General features: G+C 47.5%; 1 protein-coding gene across 2 annotated transcripts in view; it reads left to right on the forward strand.

Moving 5' to 3' along the window:
* Window positions 1-22,575, forward strand: part of LOC144487547 (DENN domain-containing protein 1B-like) — a 72,367-nt gene that overhangs the window by 30,282 nt on the left and 19,510 nt on the right. For both annotated transcript variants that reach the window (XM_078205629.1, XM_078205630.1), the window contains 12 exons: window positions 1,450-1,560; window positions 4,768-4,868; window positions 5,018-5,063; window positions 6,037-6,138; window positions 8,381-8,506; window positions 12,003-12,104; window positions 13,850-13,940; window positions 14,044-14,084; window positions 15,178-15,249; window positions 15,973-16,029; window positions 20,466-20,600; window positions 21,581-21,648. In XM_078205629.1, coding sequence (XP_078061755.1) covers window positions 1,450-1,560; window positions 4,768-4,868; window positions 5,018-5,063; window positions 6,037-6,138; window positions 8,381-8,506; window positions 12,003-12,104; window positions 13,850-13,940; window positions 14,044-14,084; window positions 15,178-15,249; window positions 15,973-16,029; window positions 20,466-20,600; window positions 21,581-21,648 — 1,052 coding nt within the window. The remainder of the gene's footprint in view (window positions 1-1,449; window positions 1,561-4,767; window positions 4,869-5,017; window positions 5,064-6,036; window positions 6,139-8,380; window positions 8,507-12,002; window positions 12,105-13,849; window positions 13,941-14,043; window positions 14,085-15,177; window positions 15,250-15,972; window positions 16,030-20,465; window positions 20,601-21,580; window positions 21,649-22,575) is intronic.

Raw genomic sequence — 22,575 nt, forward strand, 5'->3', positions numbered from 1 at the left:
CATACTCGGCACACAAACACACACACACCCATACACACACACACACAGACACAAATACACTCGCGTGTACACACCCACAAACACATACAGACACAAATACACTCGCGTGTACACACCCACACACACACAGACACAAATACACTCGCGTGTACACACCCATACACACACACAGACACAAATACACTCGCGTGTACACACCCACACACACACACCCATACACACACACCCATACACACACACAGACACAAATACACTCGCGTGTACACACCCACACACACACACCCACACACACACAAATACACTCGCGTGTACACACCCACACACACACACACACCCATACACACACACCCATACATACACACACACAGACACAAATACACTCACGTGTACACACCCACACACACATACAGACACAAATACACTCGCGTGTACACACCCACACACACACCCATACACACACACAGACACAAATACACTCGCGTGTACACACCCACACACAGACACAAATACACTCGCGTGTACACACCCACGCACACACATACAGACACAAATACACTCGCGTGTACACACCCACACACACACACATACACACACACAGACACAAATACACTCGCGTGTACACACCCATACACACACACCCATACACACACACAGACACAAATACACTCGCGTGTACACACCCACAAACACATACAGACACAAATACACTCGCGTGTACACACCCACACACACACACCCATACACACACACCCATACACACACACAGACACAAATACACTTGCGTGTACACACCCACACACACAAAACTTGGCATTCATACACACGCAGACACAGTCACACATACTCTCACACACAACTCACGAAAACGGACACTCGCAAACTCAGTCAACTCATACACACACTTGTGCACACAGAAACCCGCACGCATGCTCACACGCAGCTCACACACACAAACATTCATACACAGGCATACACATGCCAATACCAATACATACATGTGCACAGACACACACATACACTGACACAGGCTCAGATTAACAAGCACACAGGTACACACACACATACAGCTACATTCACTTTCTAAACAGGGATCACCAAATGGCAATCAGCCAGGTTTCCCACTGTCTTGATTCCTGCTGGAAAAATACACCTACTGGTTGACATCAGTAGGTAGAAAGCATTGAACAGCCATTTCCAAGAAAGGATTTTGGGCTGGATTTTACACATGGCCACCGGGATTGTCTACCACGCTGCAGGAAAGATTGCTATGAAACTTGCCCCTTTCTAGCGGACTTTCCCCCAGCCATTTAACGCTCTGAGGAGTGTTAATTGTCTTCTGCCCCATTGGGGAGGAAGTCCCACCTCATGAACTGCCAGTCAATCTGATATCAAGAAACTTAATGTTCGCTCTTTGTTGCCCGGTTCTGCATAATCTTTTTTGTTTTACAGAGAAACCTGACAGAATTTGTGGTTGCTGTAGATGTGAATAACATGTTACATCTCTATGCCAGTATGTTGCATGAGAGACGCATTATCATCACTTGCAGCAAGCTCAGCACGGTGAGTGACAGCACAAACAACTGTCATCCCTCAGGTAGCATCTCTTTCGAATTCTAGTGGAACGCAACTTTAACAGTCTCTACAGGGTTCAGCTGTGACACTACAGGGTTCGGCAGTGACGCTACAGGGTTCAGCAGTGACAATCTATCTACAGGGTTCAGCAATGACAGTCTATCTACAGGGTTCGGCAGTGACAGTCTATCTACAGGGTTCAGCAGTGACACTACAGGGTTCAGCAGTGACACTACAGGGTTCAGCTGTGACACTACAGGGCTCGGCAGTGACACTACAGGGTTCAGCAGTGACAGTCTATCTACAGGGTTCAGCAGTGACAGTCTATCTACAGGGTTCAGCAGTGACAGTGACAGTCTATCTACAGGGTTCGGCAGTGACAGTCTATCTACAGGGTTCAGCAGTGACAGTCTATCTACAGGGTTCAGCAGTGACAGTCTATCTACAGGGTTCAGCAGTGACAGTCTACCTACAGGGTTCGGCAGTGACAGTCTATCTACAGGGTTCAGCTGTAACAGTCTATCTACAGGGTTCGGCTGTGACAGTTTATCTACAGGGTTCAGCTGTGACAGTTTATCTACAGGGTTCAGCAGTGACAGTCTATCTACAGGGTTCAGCAGTGACAGTCTATCTACAGGGTTCCGCAGTGACAATCTATCTACAGGGTTCAGCTGTAACAGTCTATCTACAGGGTTCGGCAGTGACAGTCTATCTACAGGGTTCAGCAGTGACAGTCTATCTACAGGGTTCAGCAGTGACAGTCTATCTACAGGGTTCAGCTGTAACAGTCTATCTACAGGGTTCGGCTGTGACAGTTTATCTACAGGGTTCAGCTGTGACAGTTTATCTACAGGGTTCGGCAGTGACAGTCTATCTACAGGGTTCGGCAGTGACAGTCTATCTACAGGGTTCGGCAGTGACAGTCTATCTACAGGGTTCGGCAGTGACAGTGACAGTCTATCTACAGGGTTCGGCAGTGACAGTGACAGTCTATCTACAGGGTTCGGCAGTGACAGTGACAGTCTATCTACAGGGTTCGGCAGTGACAGTGACAGTCTATCTACAGGGTTCAGCAGTGACAGTCTATCTACAGGGTTCGACAGTGACAGTCTATCTACAGGGTTCGACAGTGACAGTCTATCTACAGGGTTCGACAGTGACAGTCTATCTACAGGGTTCGACAGTGACAGTCTATCTACAGGGTTCGACAGTGACAATCTATCTACAGGGTTCGACAGTGACAGTCTATCTACAGGGTTCGACAGTGACAGTCTATCTACAGGGTTCGACAGTGACAGTCTATCTACAGGGTTCGACAGTGACAGTCTATCTACATGGTTCGACAGTGACAGTCTATCTACAGGGTTCGACAGTGACAGTCTATCTACAGGGTTCAGCAGTGACAGTCTATCTACAGGGTTCGACAGTGACAGTCTATCTACAGGGTTCGGCAGTGACAGTCTATCTACAGGGTTCGGCAGTGACAGTCTATCTACAGGGTTCGGCTGTGACAGTTTATCTACAGGGTTCGACAGTGACAGTCTATCTACAGGGTTCAGCAGTGACAGTCTATCTACAGGGTTCGGAAGTGACAGTCTATCTACAGGGTTCGGCTGTGACAGTTTATCTACAGGGTTCAGCTGTGACAGTCTATCTACAGGGTTCGGCTGTGACAGTTTATCTACAGGGTTCGACAGTGACAGTCTATCTACAGGGTTCAGCAGTGACAGTCTATCTACAGGGTTCGGCAGTGACAGTCTATCTACAGGGTTCGGCTGTGACAGTTTATCTACAGGGTTCAGCTGTGACAGTTTATCTACAGGGTTCGGCAGTGACAGTCTATCTACAGGGTTCGGCAGTGACAGTCTATCTACAGGGTTCGGCAGTGACAGTGACAGTCTATCTACAGGGTTCGGCAGTGACAGTCTATCTACAGGGTTCGGCAGTGACAGTGACAGTCTATCTACAGGGTTCGGCAGTGACAGTGACAGTCTATCTACAGGGTTCGGCAGTGACAGTGACAGTCTATCTACAGGGTTCGGCAGTGACAGTGACAGTCTATCTACAGGGTTCAGCAGTGACAGTCTATCTACAGGGTTCGACAGTGACAGTCTATCTACAGGGTTCGACAGTGACAGTCTATCTACAGCGTTCGACAGTGACAGTCTATCTACAGGGTTCGACAGTGACAGTCTATCTACAGGGTTCGACAGTGACAATCTATCTACAGGGTTCGACAGTGACAGTCTATCTACAGGGTTCGACAGTGACAGTCTATCTACAGGGTTCGACAGTGACAGTCTATCTACAGGGTTCGACAGTGACAGTCTATCTACAGGGTTCGACAGTGACAGTCTATCTACAGGGTTCGACAGTGACAATCTATCTACAGGGTTCGACAGTGACAGTCTATCTACAGGGTTCGACAGTGACAGTCTATCTACAGGGTTCGACAGTGACAGTCTATCTACAGGGTTCGACAGTGACAGTCTATCTACAGGGTTCGACAGTGACAGTCTATCTACAGGGTTCGACAGTGACAGTCTATCTACAGGGTTCAGCAGTGACAGTCTATCTACAGGGTTCGACAGTGACAGTCTATCTACAGGGTTCGACAGTGACAGTCTATCTACAGGGTTCGACAGTGACAGTCTATCTACAGGGTTCGACAGTGACAGTCTATCTACAGGGTTCGACAGTGACAGTCTATCTACAGGGTTCGACAGTGACAGTCTATCTACAGGGTTCGACAGTGACAGTCTATCTACAGGGTTCAGCAGTGACAGTCTATCTACAGGGTTCGGCTGTGACAGTCTATCTACAGGGTTCGGCTGTGACAGTTTATCTACAGGGTTCAGCAGTGACAGTCTATCTACAGAGTTCGGCAGTGACAGTCTATCTACAGGGTTCGACAGTGACAGTCTATCTACAGGGTTCGGCAGTGACAGTGACAGTCTATCTACAGGGTTCGGAAGTGACAGTGACAGTCTATCTACAGGGTTCAGCAGTGACAGTGACAGTCTATCTACAGGGTTCGGCAGTGACAGTGACAGTCTATCTACAGGGTTCAGCAGTGACAGTGACAGTCTATCTACAGGGTTCGGCAGTGACAGTGACAGTCTATCTACAGGGTTCGACAGTGACAGTGACAGTCTATCTACAGGGTCCACATTACTATTTTTATCTGTTCCACAGTTAACTGCTTGTGTACATGGCTCAGCTGCAATGCTCTATCCCATGTACTGGCAGCACATCTACATCCCTGTGCTCCCTCCACATCTCCTTGATTACTGCTGGTGAGTAATCCTTTCCTTCTTTCCTATTGGTTGGGGAGGGAGAGGTGGTAAACAGTAGACTCCTCAATAACGACTGGAATTGAGTCCAGATATTAGATGTGAAAGGTCAGTGCATTATCCCTTCATCTTGTTATCTTTTGTACTTGCAGTGCTCCGATGCCTTATCTCATAGGGATCCACTACAGTCTGATGGAGGTGAGTCAGTCAGTATGTTTCACCCATCACTATCTCACTACTTGGAAGTGCTGACAAGCTTCTTTCTTCAAACAGTCCAGCTAATCTTCACATTCTGACCATTGTTAAGAATCAACTCTAACCTTTGATGACTCTTAGAGGGTGGTGGGTGCCTGGAACTCACTGCCGGGGGAGGGAATGAAAGCAGATACAATAGTGACTTTTAAGGAGCGTCTTGACAAATGCATGAATAGAATGGTCCGCGGAAGGGTAGGCGGTTTTAGTTAAGTCGGTGCAGGCTCGGAGGGCCGAAGGGGTTCCTGTGCTGTAATTTTCTTTGTTCTTTGTTCATTTTCCCTGTCTCCTGATATATCAGGAACATGTCCCTTGTCCTTATACTTGGTTTGCTTCCTCCCACTGTCACACCAAGGTAATAAACAGTGTAAACTAGATAAATGTTCAGATAAAACAGGGATAGAAGAACAGGTTTGTAGGTATGAACCACGCTACAGGTGTTCCAAACATGATCCAATGATTCAGGTAGACATTAAAGACCCCATTATCCTTTACAGTAGAGCAGGATTTCTCCCAGTATCCAGGTCTGTATTCTTCCCTTCAGTACTACAAAAAACTTAATCACATTGCTGTTTATGGGATCTTGCTTTGTACAATATGGCCACCTCATATAGCTACATATTAAGTGTCACCAAATAGCAAAAGGCAAGAAATAGCATGAAACACATTGAGATTTGTTCAGGTGATGAATCCCAAAGGGATTCTCATATTTAATTGTCCGCAGTAGAGTGTCTCATTGATGTGAGGATTAGGTTGTAATACCATGGCCATTCTCACATGTCTACACTGATTGTGGGGAAGCCAGTGGAAGTAGCACTTTTGTTTGAATTCACCCTGACAGATGCCTGTCTTTCTCAAGGCAAAATGAGAACAAGAGAAATGAAAGTTTGTATCTTTCAGATTTCCCTTTGTTTTGCAGAGAGCGAGAAGCAAAACTCTGGAAGATGTGGTTATATTAAATGTTGACACAAACACCCTGGAGTCGCCATTCAATGATCTGGAAAAGCTGCCACAAGACGTGGTGAGTTCACAGTGACAAATCAAGCCATCACATCCTCTCCATATTCCAATCACTGAAGGATCGAACATCATTGTCCTTGAAGCAAAATCCCATCAGTGGTGATCACATTGGTCATTCCCCAGAATAGAGTAAGAAGTCTAACAACACCAGGTTAAAGTCCAACAGGTTTATTTGGTAGACTACCAAATAAACCTGTTGGACTTTAACCTGGTGTTGTTAGACTTCTTACTGTGTTTACCCCAGTCCAACGCCGGCAACTCCACATCATTCCCCAGAACACCAGGGCAGATTATCCTGGGAGACAGCAGTGAACAGTGTACTGTGTGGGGATGGGGCAGTGAGCAGTGTGCTGTATATGGATGGGGCAGTGAGCAGTGTGCTGTATAGAGATGGGGCAGTGAGCAGTGTGCTGTATGGGGATGGGGCAGTGAGCAGTGTGCTGTATAGAGATGGGGCAGTGAGCAGTGTGCTGTACGGGGATGGGGCAGTGAGCAGTGTGCTGTACGGGGATGGGGCAGTGAGCAGTGTGCTGTATGGGGATGGGGCAGTGAGCAGTGTGCTGTATGGGGATGGGCCAGTGAGCAGTGTGCTGTATAGAGATGGGGCAGTGAGCAGTGTGCTGTATGGGGATGGGGCAGTGAGCAGTGTGCTGTATAGAGATGGGGCAGTGAGCAGTGTGCTGTATGGGGATGGGACAGTGAGCAGTGTGCTGTATGGGGATGGGGCAGCGAGCAGTGTGCTGTATAGAGATGGGGCAGTGAGCAGTGTGCTGTATAGGGATGGGGCAGTGAGCAGTGTGCTGTATAGAGATGGGACAGTGAGCAGTGTGCTGTATGGGGATGGGGCAGTGAGCAGTGTGCTGTACGGGGATGGGGCAGTGAGCAGTGTGCTGTATGGGGATGGGGCAGTGAGCAGTGTGCTGTATGGGGATGGGGCAGTGAGCAGTGTGCTGTATGGGGATGGGGCAGTGAGCAGTGTGCTGTATGGGGATGGGGCAGTGAGCAGTGTGCTGTACGGGGATGGGGATGGGGAAGGGAGCAGTGTGCTGTACGGGGATGGGGAAGGGAGCAGTGTGCTGTATGGGTATGGGGATGGGGAAGGGAGCAGTGTGCTGTATGGGGATGGGGCAGTGAGCAGTGTGCTGTATGGGGATGGGGCAGTGAGCAGTGTGCTGTATGGGGATGGGGCAGTGAGCAGTGTGCTGTACGGGGATGGGGAAGGGAGCAGTGTGCTGTATGGGTATGGGGAAGGGAGCAGTGTGCTGTATGGGTATGGGGATGGGGAAGGGAGCAGTGTGCTGTATGGGTATGGGGATGGGGAAGGGAGCAGTGTGCTGTATGGGTATGGGGATGGGGAAGGGAGCAGTGTGCTGTATAGAGATGGGGCAGTGAGCAGTGTGCTGTATGGGTATGGGGATGGGGAAGGGAGCAGTGTGCTGTATGGGTATGGGGATGGGGAAGGGAGCAGTGTGCTGTATAGAGATGGGGCAGTGAGCAGTGTGCTGTATGGGTATGGGGATGGGGAAGGGAGCAGTGTGCTGTATAGAGATGGGGCAGTGAGCAGTGTGCTGTATGGGGATGGGGATGGGGAAGGGAGCAGTGTGCTGTATGGGGATGGGGATGGGGAAGGGAGCAGTGTGCTGTATGGGTATGGGGATGGGGAAGGGAGCAGTGTGCTGTATAGAGATGGGGCAGTGAGCAGTGTGCTGTATGGGGATGGGGATGGGGAAGGGAGCAGTGTGCTGTACGGGGATGGGGCAGTGAGCAGTGTGCTGTATAGTGATGGGGCAGTGAGCAGTGTGCTGTATAGAGATGGGGCAGTGAGCAGTGTGCTGTATAGAGATGGGGCAGTGAGCAGTGTGCTGTATGGGGATGGGGCAGTGAGCAGTGTGTTGTATAGAGATGGGGCAGTGAGCGGTTTGCAATGCGGGAACTGCTGTAATAAACAGTTTGCTGTTGTCGTACAGAGAGCAGTATGTTCTGTGCTGATCGATTTGTGATATGAGAATGGTGTACGGTGTGGTACATGATGAACAGTGTCGGGGGTGAATCACAGAACAGCTGCGGAATCAATGTGGGGGGCAGTGTGGTGACGGGAACAGTGAGGGGAACAACCTGAGTAACAGGAAGTGAAATTACTTCAGAATCTGCAGAACGAGCTGGAGGAAGTGAAGTTATAAACTTTAAATTGTGATTTAAAACCTCAATGATGTTTCATCCTGTGTTTGTTCCATTCATTTCAGGTGTCCATTCTGAAGATGAAGTTAAAGAAACAGTCAGCTGTGACTGGGGATGTGGTGGCACGGGCCTTTCTCAGGGCACAGGCAGCAATCTTTGGAAGCTACCAGGATGCCCTTAAATTCAACTCTGTGAGTGTCTGCAGTCGCTCAGACTCAACTCCTTCTCCCCCACCTGCATCCTGTCTAATTACACACTCTGAGACCCAGTATTCAATATGGAGGGTTCTCTCCCACACTCATTCACTATTGAAAGCATCTTTCCCTTAACTGTTCTCCCTCTGAGGATCCTGAAACATTTCAGCTGAGGAACGGGGACTTAAACCCATCCTGTGGACACCAAAGTGGAAACAGTAAAAGAGTGAATTAGTAAAAGAGACAATGGAGGGAATTGGAATGTAGTCATTAACTGGTAAGATTGGCTTTTAAATGTTTGCAGATGAGGTGAGGAAGGGAAAACGTTTGGGCAGTTAGGAGCTTTGAGAAAGAATAAGTGAGTAGGAGACAGTGCATGAGTTAATTCATGATTGAGGGAGAAGTGTGTGCTAAAGCACATTGGACAGTCAGCAGAGGCACAGGAGAGGCCATCGACCAGGCATATTGTTCAAATAAGACCATAAGGTATTGGAGCAGAATTAGGCCATTCGGCCCATCGAGTCTGCTCCGCTATTCAATCATGGCTGATAAGTTTCTCAACCCCATTCTCCCGCCTTTTCCCCAGAATCTTTGATCCCCTGACCAATCAAGAACCTATCTATCTCTGTCTTAAATACACCCAATGACCCGGCCTCCACAGCCTTCTGTGGCAATGAGTTCCACAGATTCACCACCCTTTGGCTGAAGAAATTCCTCCACATCTCGGTTCTAAAGGGTCGTCCCTTTACTCTGAGGCTGTGCCCTCGGATCCTCGTCTCGCCTACTAATGGAAACATCTTCCCCAGGTCCACCCTATCCAGGCCTTTCAGTATTCTGTAAGTTTCAATGAGATCCCCCTCATCCTTCTAAACTCCATCGAGTACAGGCCCAGAGTCCTCAAAGGCTCCAGGTCTCTGCTGAGCAAACCCACTGCCCCAAAAATAGAGAAAAACTAGAAAGAATGTGATGGGGTGAGAATGTCCCACCATTAATTGACTCTTAGGTGCTGTCTTAGAGTGAGATCAGTCTCCCCAGATATATATACAATGATTAAAAGTGTAGAAATTAAATGATTTTCTCTTTAGTTTTTACATGTTAATAAATTTAAAATTTACTTTCCTCAATGACTTAACATGAAAGTTATCACCTGGTGTGACACAGTGCCAAACTGGAATGGCCAGATAACTGATCCCACATGGGATAATGATGGTGCTTTCTACACCAGGTAGAGTTCATGCTCCCCCATACTATCCTGCAATGTGGCCATTGGTAAAGGAAGGATATGGTGGAATGGAGAGTATTGAAACTTTGTTAATGACTGCAGGGATATCCAGACCTGGTATAGAGCAAGGCCACGGAGAGCTTCTTTACACAGCAACTTATTGAGATCTGGAATGCACTGACTGGAAGGGCAGTGAAATAAGAAACTTTTAAAATTTGTTGGATTAAAAGTAAATATCTACAGGCCTCTGGAGAAAGTTCAGGAGAGTGACTCTTTGGAAAAGCTGGAAGAGGTACACTGGCCTCCTTCTGTGCTGTCATAGGATTTGTTGCCCATTCCTAATGGCCTAGCTTGCTCAACCATTTCAGAGTCATGCACATTGATGTGGCTCTGGAGTCACATGTAGGCCAGACCAGGTAAGGATGGCAGATTTCCTTCCCATTTGGTGAACCAAATGGGTTTTTACAATTGACGATAATTATCATTACTGAGACTAGCTTTATATTTCGATCCCACTGGCTGCCGCGGTGTGATTTGAACCCAGATCATTAGCCTGGGCCTCTGGATTACGAGTCCAGCAAATCAGAGTGGATAAATCCCCAGGACCAGACAGGGTAATCCCACGGACCTTAAGGGAAGCTAGTGTTGAACTTGCAGGGGCCCTGGCAGACATATTTAAAATGTCAGTATTCACGGGGGAGGTGCCGGATGATTGGAGGGTGGCTCATGTTGTTCCGTTGTTTAAAAAAGGTTCCAAAAGAAATCCGGGAAATTATAGGCCAGTAAGTTTGACGTCGGTGGTGGGCAAGTTATTGGAAGGTGTGATAAGGGATAGGATCTACAAATATTTGGATAGACAGGGACTTATTAGGGAGAGTCAACATGGCTTTGTGCGTGGTAGGTCATGTTTGACCAATCTATTAGAGTTTTTCGAGGAGGTTACCAGGAAAGTGGATGAAGGGAAGGCGGTGGATGTTGTCTACCTGGATTTTAGCAAGGCCTTTGACAAGGTCCCTCATGGGAGGTTAGTTAGGAAGGTTCAGTCGCTGGGTATACATGGGGAGGTAGTAAATTGGATTAGACACTGGCTCAATGGAAGAAGCCAGAGAGTGGTTGTGGAGGATTACTTCTCTGAGTGGAGGCCTGTGACTAGTGGTGTGCCGCAGGGATCGGTGTTGGGTCCATTGTTGTTTGTCATCTATATCAATGATCTGGATGATAATGTGGTAAATTGGATCAGCAAGTTTGCTGATGATACAAAGATTGGAGGTGTAGTGGACAGTGAGGAAGGTTTTCAAAGCTTGCAGAGGGATTTGGACCAACTAGAAAAATGGGCTGAAAAATGGCAAATGGAATTTAACGCAGGCAAGTGTGAGATATTGCACATTGGAAGGACAAACCAAAGTAGAACGTGCAGGGTAAATGGTAGGACTCTGAAGAGTGCAGTTGAACAGAGGGATCTGGGAATACAGGTACAGAATTCCCTAAAAGTGACGTCACAGGTGGATAGGGCCGTAAAGAGTGCCTTTGGTACATTGGCCTTTATAAATCGGAGTATCGAGTATAAAAGTTGGAGTGTTATGGTAAGGTTATATAAGGCATTGGTGAGGCCGAATTTGGAGTATTGTGTACAGTTTTGGTCACCTAGTTACAGGAAGGATGTAAATAAGGTTGAAAGAGTGCAGAGAAGGTTCACAAGGATGTTGCCGGGACTTGAGAAGCTGAGTTACAGAGAGAGATTGAATAGGTTGGGACTTTATTCCCTGGAGCGTAGAAGATTGAGGGGAGATTTGATAGAGGTGTATAAGATTTTGATGGGTATAGATAGAGTGAATGCAAGCAGGCTTTTTCCGCTGAGGCGAGGGGAGAAAAAAACCAGAGGGCATGGGTTAAGGGTGAAAGGAGAAAAGTTTAAAGGGAATATTAGGGGGGGCTTCTTCACGCAGAGAGTGGTGGGAGTGTGGAATGAGCTGCCGGATAAAGTGGTAAATGCTTTTATCATTTAAGAAAAACTTGGACGGGTTCATGGATGAGAGGGGTGTGGAGGGATATGGTCCAAGTGCAGGTCAGTGGGACTAGGCAAAAAATGGTTCGGCACAGACAAGAAGGGCCAAAAGGCCTGTTTCTGAGCTGTAATTTTCTATGGTTCTATGGTTCTATTACCACTACACCACCATCTCTCTGGTCTCTGTGCCTGGCAACAGCTCAAGGAGCTGAAAAAAAATGGGAAAAAAGAGAAACTGTTAATAACCCTGTTCCCTGTTTGTATAGGATGAACCAGTTACGTTTTGTGAAGAGACATTTTTGAATCACAAATCTACCGTGTTGAAGAATTTCCTGCAACATGCTGTGCACCTTCAGCTTTTCAAACAGGTGAGACTTGGTGACAGCCTGTGTGTCAGATATGAAACCAGCCATTTGAAGGGGTTTGCTACTGACCTGTTTTGCTAAGGCTTCTTGTTCAGTTGAATAATCCCTCAATGTCAAGGGCAGATATTCCAAAATCTCTTTCAATCAGCATTCTACATTAAAAAAAACACCTTAGACGTTTACAGCAGAGAATGTTTCTGGTCAATCCAACATGGCTATTCCAGCTTTGTGCTGAGCAAACCCACTGCCCTATAATCCTGAATCAAATGTTTATCCAAACTGTCTCATCCTCACCCAATCCCTCTGGAAAAACAATTCATGCTTCATCAATTCCTGAACAAAGAAATTTCTCCTGACACCTCTCCAGACTCTGAACACCTGTTTTAAATTAATGGCCTGTCACCAAGACACCCCTGCTCTCCCACCCACCACACCCCGGCCCCATTCCTCCCCTTTGCAAATAATGTTTTGCCAATTCACCCCATCAAAACCTCCATTGTTCGACTCAGTCCATGGGAAATAATTTGTTTAATTTTCCCCCCTCTTTGGATTCAGAGTCATAGAGGTTTACAGCTTGGAAACGGGCCCTTCGGCCCCATTTGTCCATGCTATCCTTTTTTTTTAAACCCCTAAGCTAATCCCAATTGCCTGCATTTGGCCCATATCCCTCTATACCCATCGTACCCATGTAACTATCTAAATGCTTTTTAAAAGACAAAATTGTACCCACCTCTACTACTACCTCTGGCAGCTTGTTCCAGACACTCACCACCCTCTGTGTGAAAAAATTGCCCCTCTGGACACTTTTGTATCTCTCCCCTCTCATCTTAAACCTATGCCCTCTAGTTTTAGACTCCCCTACCTTTGGGAAAAGATATTGACTATCTAGCTGATCTGTGCCCCTCATTATTTTATAGACCTCTATAAGATCACCCCTCAGCCTCCTACGCTCCAGAGAAAAAAGTCCCAGTCTATCCAGCCTCTCCTTATAACTCAATCCATCAAGTCCCGGTAGCATCCTAGTAAATCTTTTCTGCACTCTTTCTAGTTTAATAATATCCTTTCTATAATAGGGTGACCAGAGTTGCACACAGTATTCCAAGTGTGGCCTTACCAATGTCTTGTACAACTTCAACAAGACATCCCAACTCCTGTATTCAATGTTCTGACCGATGAAACCAAGCATGCCGAATGCCTTCTTCACCACTCTGTCCACCTATGACTCCACTTTCAAGGAGCTATGAACATGTACCCCTAGATCTCTTTGTTACCCTCTCAGAGGGTAGTGAATCTCTGGAATTCTCTGCCCATTGAAGCAGTGGAGGCTGCCTCGTTAAATATGTTTAAGTCACAGGTAGATAGATTTCTGACCAATAAGGGAATTAAGGGTTATGGGGAGCGGGCGGGTAAGTGGAACTAAACCACTATCAGATCAGCCATGATCTTATTGAATGGCGGGGCAGGCTCGAGGGGCTAGATGGCCTACTCCTGCTCCTATTTCTTATGTTCTTATGTTCTGTAACTCTCCCCAACGCCCTACCATTAATTGAGTAAGTCCTGCCCTGGTTCAATCTACCAAAATGCGCCACCTCGCATTTGTCTAAATTAAACTCCATCTGCCATTCGTCGGCCCACTGGCCCAATTGATCAAGATCCCGTTGCAATTGGAGATAACTTTCCTCACTGTCCACTATGCCACCAATCTTAGTGTCATCTGCAAACTTACTAACCATGCCCCCTATATTCAGTTTATAGATAATCGTCTGGAAAAACTTAACCAAGGGAAAGGATTAACAGATATATTTGAGGAGGAAGTCAATCTGGGTGGCTTTTCATCAGGTAAGGGCTTGGAATCCTGAGTTTACTCTCTCCATCCAACACACACATACTAAGCTGCTTCCTCCTTCACCAATAAGCATGTTCTCTCTCTCTCCCTCCCCAGGCTGCTCCAAGTCATACCAGCTGTGGATGCAAAACTTTAAGGTAAATAGAAACAATCGTTTCCTTTAGTGATAAAGTCAGATGAAGGTCAAAGTTTGGGATATGCCTCGGGTTGGTGAGAAGATTAAGAAAACATGATTTTAAACATGGGTTTAAAAAGCCTGTAGAGTATAGGAGCTGGAGAAAAATGTGCAGGGGAGCAGCTGTGAGAGAGCTGGACCAATGAGTTAGAGTCTATTTCAACACATTGAGGATTCAGGGAAAAAGGAATGAGGGTGTGTTCCCACAAAGAGAGCATTGTAGGAGGAGTGAAGGTGGATGCAGGGAGGATGGAGGGCGAAGTGGGGAAGAGAGAGGGAGGGCAGAGTGTAGAGAGGATGGCAGGAGGAGGGAGAGCTGAGTGGGAAATAGAGAGAGGGCAGAGTGTAGGGAAATGGCAGGTGGAGTGTAGGAGGAGGGAGGGCAACGTGGGGAAGAGAGAGAGGGCAAAGTATAGGAAGAGGGAGGCTGGAGTGTAGGGAGTATGGAGGGCGGAGTAGGGAACAGAGTGAGGGAAAACTGTAGGAGGATTGAGGGCAGAGTGTAGGGAGTATGGAGGGCGGAGTAGGGAACAGAGTGAGGGCAAACTGTAGGAGGATTGAGGGCAGAGTGTAGGGAGAATGGAGGGCGGAGTGGGGAACAGAGGGAGGGCAGAGTGTAGGGAGAATGGAGGGTGGAGTGGGGAACAGCGAGGGCAGAGTGTAGGGAGAGGAAGAGCAGAGTGTAGGGAGTAGAGATGGTGGAGTGAAGGGAGGGTGGAGTATAGGGAGTATGGAGGGTGGAGTGGGGAACAGAGGGAGGGCAGAGTGTAAGGAGTAGGGAGGGCGGAATGTAGGGTGTTTAGAGGGCGAAGTGTAGGGAGAGGGAGTGGGCAAGTGTAGGGAATGGAAGACAGCACAGCATAGGGAGAGGCATGGGGGTGGGTGTGGGGCTGTGGGGAGGGCAGGTCTGGCCTTGGGGGTTAAGAAGGTTCCCGAGACTGCGCCTGGTACTGCAGCCTGGAAGAGGTGATGAAGTTATGGAGTTCAAAGATGAATATTGAGGGGTGTGCTGAGGTGGGACTATCTGATGTTTAAACAGTTGACTCTCTTTCCAGAAAGGTGGTGGAGCCCTGATTCAGACAGTGAGAAGCAAAACCAATCCCGCCATGAAGAACATGTATAAATATGTAAGTACAGAGTTCCAGGGCACTCCCTTTACTCTGGGTCACTGTGATCTCTGAGCTGATTAATGCATTGTCTACACAGGCTGACGGGTTAGGTGTGTTCGCGGCAGGGAGCTATCAACATTGAGAAATATAGGGACTTAAACAGCTCGCCTGCAATTTAAAAACATACACCACTTGTCTTAGGAATCATATATATTAACCACCTCATACAGAGCTCACCCTTCCTGTCCACAATCCTACAACTTGTGTCTCTCTTGTGCTCACTGTCCAATCAGGCCAATTGCTATCCTCGTCCTTTTGTGGATTCAGTCTTCCTTGTCTCTATTACCTTCCGAGATCTCTGTTCTCCTCCTCTCTGGCCTGTTGTGCGTCCCTCATTTTAAACTTTCTGCTGTTGGTGGTCTTCAACTGCCTAGGCCCCTAAGTTCTGGAATTTCTTCCCTCCACCAATCCATTCTTTCCTCTGTTAAGACACTCCTTAAAACCTGCCTCCTTGACCATGCTAGTGTCAAGTGTTGTTTGCTTACACTCTTGTGAAGCACCGCAGAACACTAAAGTTTGTTAAAGATTCAGTCAGTCTGATATAGCACCAAACCAGAGAAAGAAAGATTGAAAGGTTTGGAGTTGGATAGTGCTAAAGAGAGAAGGTTGGATATGAGGTGGGGAGACAACAGTGCTCAAGATGCAGGAATACTCATTTGGTTGCTTATCTTTCACTTCCAGGCTAAAGGTCAAGCTAAATTGGGCCTGAAAGGGATGAAAAATCGACTGAAACACAAGGTATTCTCTGCTTCCTTCATCATTTATCTTTTTCTCCCACTGGTCTGAATTGGTTCACAAGAATTAGAAACAGATGAAACATAGAAACTATAAGCAGGGGTTGGCCAACAATATAGTTAAGAAAGCCCACCAATGCCTCTACTTTCTCAGAAGACTAAGGAAATTTGTCATGTCCGCTACGACTCTCACCAACTTTTACAATTGCACCATAGAAAGCATTCTTTCTGGTTGTATCACAGCTTGGTATGGCTCCTACTCTGCTCAAGACCGCAGGAAACTACAAAGGATTGTGAATGTAGCCCAGTTCATCTCGTAAACCAGCCTCCCATCCATTGACTCTGTCTACATTTCCCACTGCCTCGGCAAAGCAGCCAGCATAATCAAGGACCCCACGCACCCCTGACAAACTCTCTTCCATCTTCTTCCGTCGGGAAAAAGATATAAAAGTCTGAGGTCATGTACCAACTGACTCAAGAACAGCTTCTTCCCTGCTGCCATCAGACTTTTGAATGGACCTATCGCGCATTAAGTTGATCTTTTTCTACACCCTAGCTATGACTCCCTCATTTCCTTCTCTATGAACGATATGTTTTGTCTGTATAACGCGCAAGAACCAATACTTTTCACTGTACTAATACATGTAACAATAATAAATCAAATCAAAAGGCCATTCGGCCCTTTGAGCTTGAAAGATTAGGGACGCTATACAAGCCCATCCTATTAAACAGACCATAAACCACATCACAACAGACAACAAGTTACCCTCCAAGTCATTAACCATCCTGAACTGGAAATATTTTGCTGTTCTTTCACTGTCACTGGGTCAAAATCCTGGAATTCCCTAACAGCACTGTGGGTGTACCTACACCACATGGACTGTAGCGCTTCAAGAAGGCAGCTCACCATCACCTTCTCAGGGACAATCAGGGCTGGGCAATGAATGCTGGCCTAACCAGCGACATTCACATCCCATGAACAAATAAATGAAAAAAAAGTTCCCGGAATTCTCTTTTGAGTTGCCCAGAGTCTATTCCAGGATATGATCTCTCTGAGACCCCCATCCTAAATATTATAATAAACCTGTTCATCCTAAATTCACAGTATATTTTAAATTAGGGGTGGACTTCTCCCAAGTGCGGCACGGTAGCACAGTGGGCGGCACGGTAGCACAGTGGTTAGCACTGCTGCTTCACAGCTCCAGGGTCCCGGGTTCGATTCCCGGCTCGGGTCACTGTCTGTGTGGAGTTTGCACATTCTCCTCGTGTCTGCGTGGGTTTTCTCCGGGTGCTCCGGTTTCCTCCCACAGTCCAAAGATGTGCGGGTTAGGTTGATTGGCCAGGTTAAAAATTGCCCCTTAGAGTCCTGGGATGCGTAGGTTAGGGGGATTAGCGGGTAAATATGTGGGGGTAGGGCCTGGGTGGGATTGTGGTCGGTGCAGACTCGATGGGCCGAATGGCCTCCTTCTGCACTGTAGGGTTTCTATGATTTCATTCTATGAAGTCCCCACCAACAGGTTCAATGGCAGAAGGCCCTAAAATCAGTTCTACACCAGTTTCAATTTCCCACAGGATCTTCTGGTACTCACCATCACGGATCTGGAAACTTGATGGAGGGTGGCATGAAGCTTATTTGCATCCCGCTAATGGGATGCAGATGAAGGCCTGACTGGTATTTTCCCAGTAAGAAGTCTCACAACACCAGCTTAAAGTCCAACAGGTTAGACTTTAACCTGGTGTTGTGAGACTTCTCACTGTGCTTACCCGAGTCCAACACTGGCATCTCCACATCATGGTATTTTCCCCACACCCTATTCTCTGTGACATCAGCCGAGACACATTTGGAGCAACGTGGTTTGCAGAGGTCAGGATTTACCTGAAGAATGCCTGGGGACTACCTCTGGAGTTCGGGTTGGAAGCCACGAGCGACCCTGGACCCTGGAATACCATGGTAGTTGGTTGGGAGAGCATCTATCAGATGGATCTTCCAGCTTCAGCGCCTTCGGAAAGTCCATCCTCACAGTATTCCTGGAGATCCATCCTCAGTTCTCAGTTGCCTTTTTACAAAGGCTGAAATGCTCAGGTTTGCTGTGTTTTTGGGGATATCACATCACTGATTGAGAGATTTGATTTAAGAAATATTATATTTATAACATGATATCATGGATTTTAGTAAGGCGTTTGATAAGGTCCCCCATGGTCGGCTTATGATGAAAGTGAGGAGGTGTGGGATAGAGGGAAAGTTGGCCGATTGGATAGGTAACTGGCTATCTGATCGAAGACAGAGGGTGGTGATGGATGGAAAATTTTCGGATTGGAGGCAGGTTGCTAGCGGAGTGCCACAGGGATCAGTGCTTGGTCCTCTGCTATTTGTGATTTTTATTAATGACCTAGAGGAGGGGGCTGAAGGGTGGATCAGTAAATTTGCTGGTGACACCAAGATTGGTGGAGTAGTGGATGAGGTGGAGGGCTGTTGTAGGCTGCAAAGAGACATAGATAGGATGCAAAGCTGGGCTGGAAAATGGCAGATGGAGTTTAACCCTGATAAATGTGAGGTGATTCATTTTGGTAGGACAAATTTAAATGTGGATTACAGGGTCAAAGGTAGGGTTCTGAAGACTGTGGAGGAACAGAGAGATCTTGGGGTCCATATCCACAGATCTCTGAAGGTTGCCACTCAAGTGGATAGAGCTGTGAAGAAGGCCTATAGTGTGTTAGCTTTTATTAACAGGGGGTTGGAGTTTAAGAGCCGTGGGGTTATGCTGCAACTGTACAGGACCTTGGTGAGACCACATTTGGAATATTGTGTGCAATTCTGGTCACCTCACTATAAGAAGGATGTGGAAGCACTGGAAAGAGTGCAAAGGAGATTTACCAGGATGCTGCCTGGTTTGGAGGGTAGGTCTTATGAAGAAAGGTTGAGGGAGCTAGGGCTGTTCTCTCTGGAGCGGACGAGGTTAAGGGGAGACTTAATAGAGGTTTATAAAATGATGAAGGGGATAGATAGAGTGAATGTTCAAAGACTATTTCCTCGGGTGGATGGAGCTATTACAAGGGGGCATAACTATAAGGTTCATGGTGGGAGATATAGGAAGGATGTCCGAGGTAGATTCTTTACTCAGAGAGTGGTTGGGGTGTGGAACGGACTGCCTGCAGTGATAGTGGAGTCAGACACTTTAGGAACATTTAAGCGGTTATTGGATAGGCACATGGAGCACACCAGGATGATAGGGAGTGGGATAGCTTGATCTTGATTTCAGATAAAGTTCAGCACAACATGGTGGGCCGAAGGGCCTGTTCTGTGCTGTACTGTTCTATGTTCTATATGTGGAGATGCCGAAGGAGCAGCGCTCCGAAAGCTAATGGTATTTGCTACCAAATAAACCTGTTGGACTTTAACCTGGTGTTGTTAAAACTCTTACTATGTTCTATATCGCAGAGGCTACAGCCTTTGATACTCTGTAATGAACTTCGGAAATAGGAACAGGAGTAGGCCATTCTGCACCTAATGGCACTGATTTCATTTAAATTGCTGTCTCAGGCACATCCCCTTCCTTCCAGCCCCGCCAATCCAAACCTACCCCCAGTCCAATGTCTGGAATTTTCCCTACTTTGTCCAGACTTCTTCAAACTAATCTTGTTCATGCCACCTCCTGTTACCCTCTAATTCCATGTCTCTATTACCACTAACTGCTGACCACCCAACCTGTCTTCCTGGCATCCGCACTACCTGACATTGTGGCTGGTATCCTACTGCCCCGCCGCCACAAGAATCAGAGCGGGCGAGGAGCAGAGCACGGAAAGGTCCGTTGAACTCGGGTGGGATTTTACGGTTTCGGGACAAACGAGGCCATAAAATCCCGCCCTGTAAACCATTCTTTTTCCTCAGCCACCAATTCCCCTTTAATCATTGCCCACCCATCAAAAACCTAAACCTCGACACCCTCCTCGTTTTTCCTTGCAAACTACCACCCCGTTGCTAATCTCATTTTCCTCTCCAAAGTCATCCAATATGTTGTCATCTCCCAAGTCTATGCCTATCCTTTCTGAAACTCCACACTTGAATCAGGTTTCTGCCCCTTGCACGGCTATGAACGGTTCCAATTGAAGTCACAAATGACATCCTCAATAATGGTGACCACTGTGTATTGTTTCCTCTTGTCCACCCTGCATATCAGCCACATCATCCTCCTAACACCTCTCCTTCATAGATCACTCAATGGGACTGAGAGTTTGTGTGCGCTCGTTTTTTCAGAAGTTGCACTCCATGTAATTCAGAAGGTAAGTATGAGTGTGTGACTGATAAAACTTACACTATTGGTCTATGTCCAGGCCTGCCTATTGCACGGCACGTGCATCAGCATATAACCCCAGAGAGGCAGACTTGGCCTTTCACCTTGCAGCTTTGCAGCAGAATGATGAATATTGTTTTATTTCCAGGACCTGGGTGAGGACCGAGGGGTTCAACGTGGTGGGTCACTGAGGTATGAACCAGTTGGGGGCTCCTCCCATCAGAGACGCATGCAGTCAGAGTGTTTACAGAATCGTCTGCCAATCACCCAGCACTTTGGCCAGGTAAAGAGCAGCATTGCCACAGAAAACTGGGTTCCTATTCAGATCAGGTACTAGGCAGCTGCTCCCTTCCTGCCCACCTCTAACCTCATTCCCTAATACATTGACTGCAGCCTCCTCTCCCCATAGCAAGTAGCAGCAAGCTTTTGGACGACAGAGAGCTTCCTAACTGAGCTTCACTCTGACTTCACAAAGTATTAGGAGTGATAATCAATAATGGGCAAACTTGGCTGCTTTCTAATTCTTTCCTCACCCTTTTAAAGTAAAACATTTATTTATTAGTCGTAAGTAAGGCTTACATTAACCCTGCAATGAAGTTACTGTGAAATTCCCTTAGTTGCCACACTTCGGCACCTGTCTGGGTCAGTGCATCTAACCAGCATTTCTTTCGGACTGTGGGAGGAAACCGGAGCACCCAGAGGAAACCCACATAGACACGGGGAGAATGTGCAGACTCCACGCAGACAGTGACCCAAGCCGGGAATTGAACCCGGGTCCCTGGCACTGTGAGGCAGCAGTGCTAACCACTGTGCCACCTTGCTTTGGGAGGTGGGGGCCAGGTCAATTGTGGACCTGAACCAATTTGCTGAGCAGGGGCTTTCCAACCGAGCCTTAGAGAGATTCAGGAGCAGAAACCACACGAACAGCCGACGGAATCCACAGGAGGTGTTGCCCTTCATTGAGACTTGAAGCAAAACACATGAACTGACAGCTAGGAACAGAGGTCTCATTGAAGAACTGAGATCTGTGTTACATAGATTGATGTATGGAGGTCACAGGTCTCAGATTAATGCCTAAAAAACTGTCACCACTTTCTGAGATTCAGGCAAAATACCACTGTATTTATTACATTGAGAGTTTGTACCGAGAGTGATAGCTGTTGGAGGGGTTGGCTGCTGAAGTTGATTGGGTGGACACAGGAGAGCGTGTGAGCCTATCCTGGTCCTCTTTAATACTTAACATGTTCATTATTTCTCTTCCAGTCTCGACCCCGCCGACCAGCTCGCCGCTACACCAATCCAGATACACCACTTCCAACTGAGTCAGTCAGGTAACAAACACTTCCAGCAGATACACAGCCCCGAGTGTGGGTCAGATATATACCCCGCTGTGTGAGTCAGGTATATACGCACCCCCCCCCCCTCCCCCCCAGTGTGGGTGTGTGGGTCAGATACATACCCCCCCCGGTGTAGGTCAGATATGAATCCAACATTGTGGGTGTGTGGGTCAGATATATATATATCCTCCAGTGTAGATGTGCGGGTCAGACATATACCCTCCAGTGTCGGTGTGTGCAGGGGTCAGATACACCCCCTCCCCCACCACTGCCCAGTGCAGCTGCATGGGGGTCAGATACACCCCACCCACCCCCAGTGCAGGTTTATTTTATTTATTAGTCAGGTTTACATTAAGTAGGTTTACATTAACACTGCAATGAAGTTACTGTGAGAATCACCCAGTCGCCACACTCCGGCACCTGTTCGGGTTCAGTGAGAGAGAATTTAGCATGGCCAATGCATCTGACCAGCACATTTTTTGGACTGTGGAAGGAAACTGGAGCATCTGGAGGGAACCGATGCAGACACGAGGAGAACGTGTAGACACCAGATAGTGACCCAAGCCGGGAATCGAACCCGGGTTCCTGGCGCTGTGGGGCAACAGTGCTAACCACTGTGCCACCGTGCCCCAAGTGCAGGTGTGTGCGGGTCAGATACACCCCCCCCCCCTACCCCATGCAGGTGTGTGTGGGTCAGATACCCTCCCCCACCGCCGTGAAGGTGTGTGTGGGTCAGATACCCTCCCCCACCGCCGTGAAGGTGTGTGTGGGTCAAAGGCACCCAATCGTGTTATTCCCTGAATATTCCCTCCCCCACCCCCCCTCCGTCTATCCTTGGCATGCTCTCCATATGGATCACACACACCATTCCCCATGCCCCTGTGTGATGAGAGAAATCGCCATCATACTCCTGCTTCTCGT

This window comes from Mustelus asterias, unplaced genomic scaffold (assembly GCF_964213995.1).
Source record: "Mustelus asterias unplaced genomic scaffold, sMusAst1.hap1.1 HAP1_SCAFFOLD_863, whole genome shotgun sequence".
Lineage (NCBI taxonomy): Eukaryota > Metazoa > Chordata > Chondrichthyes > Carcharhiniformes > Triakidae > Mustelus > Mustelus asterias.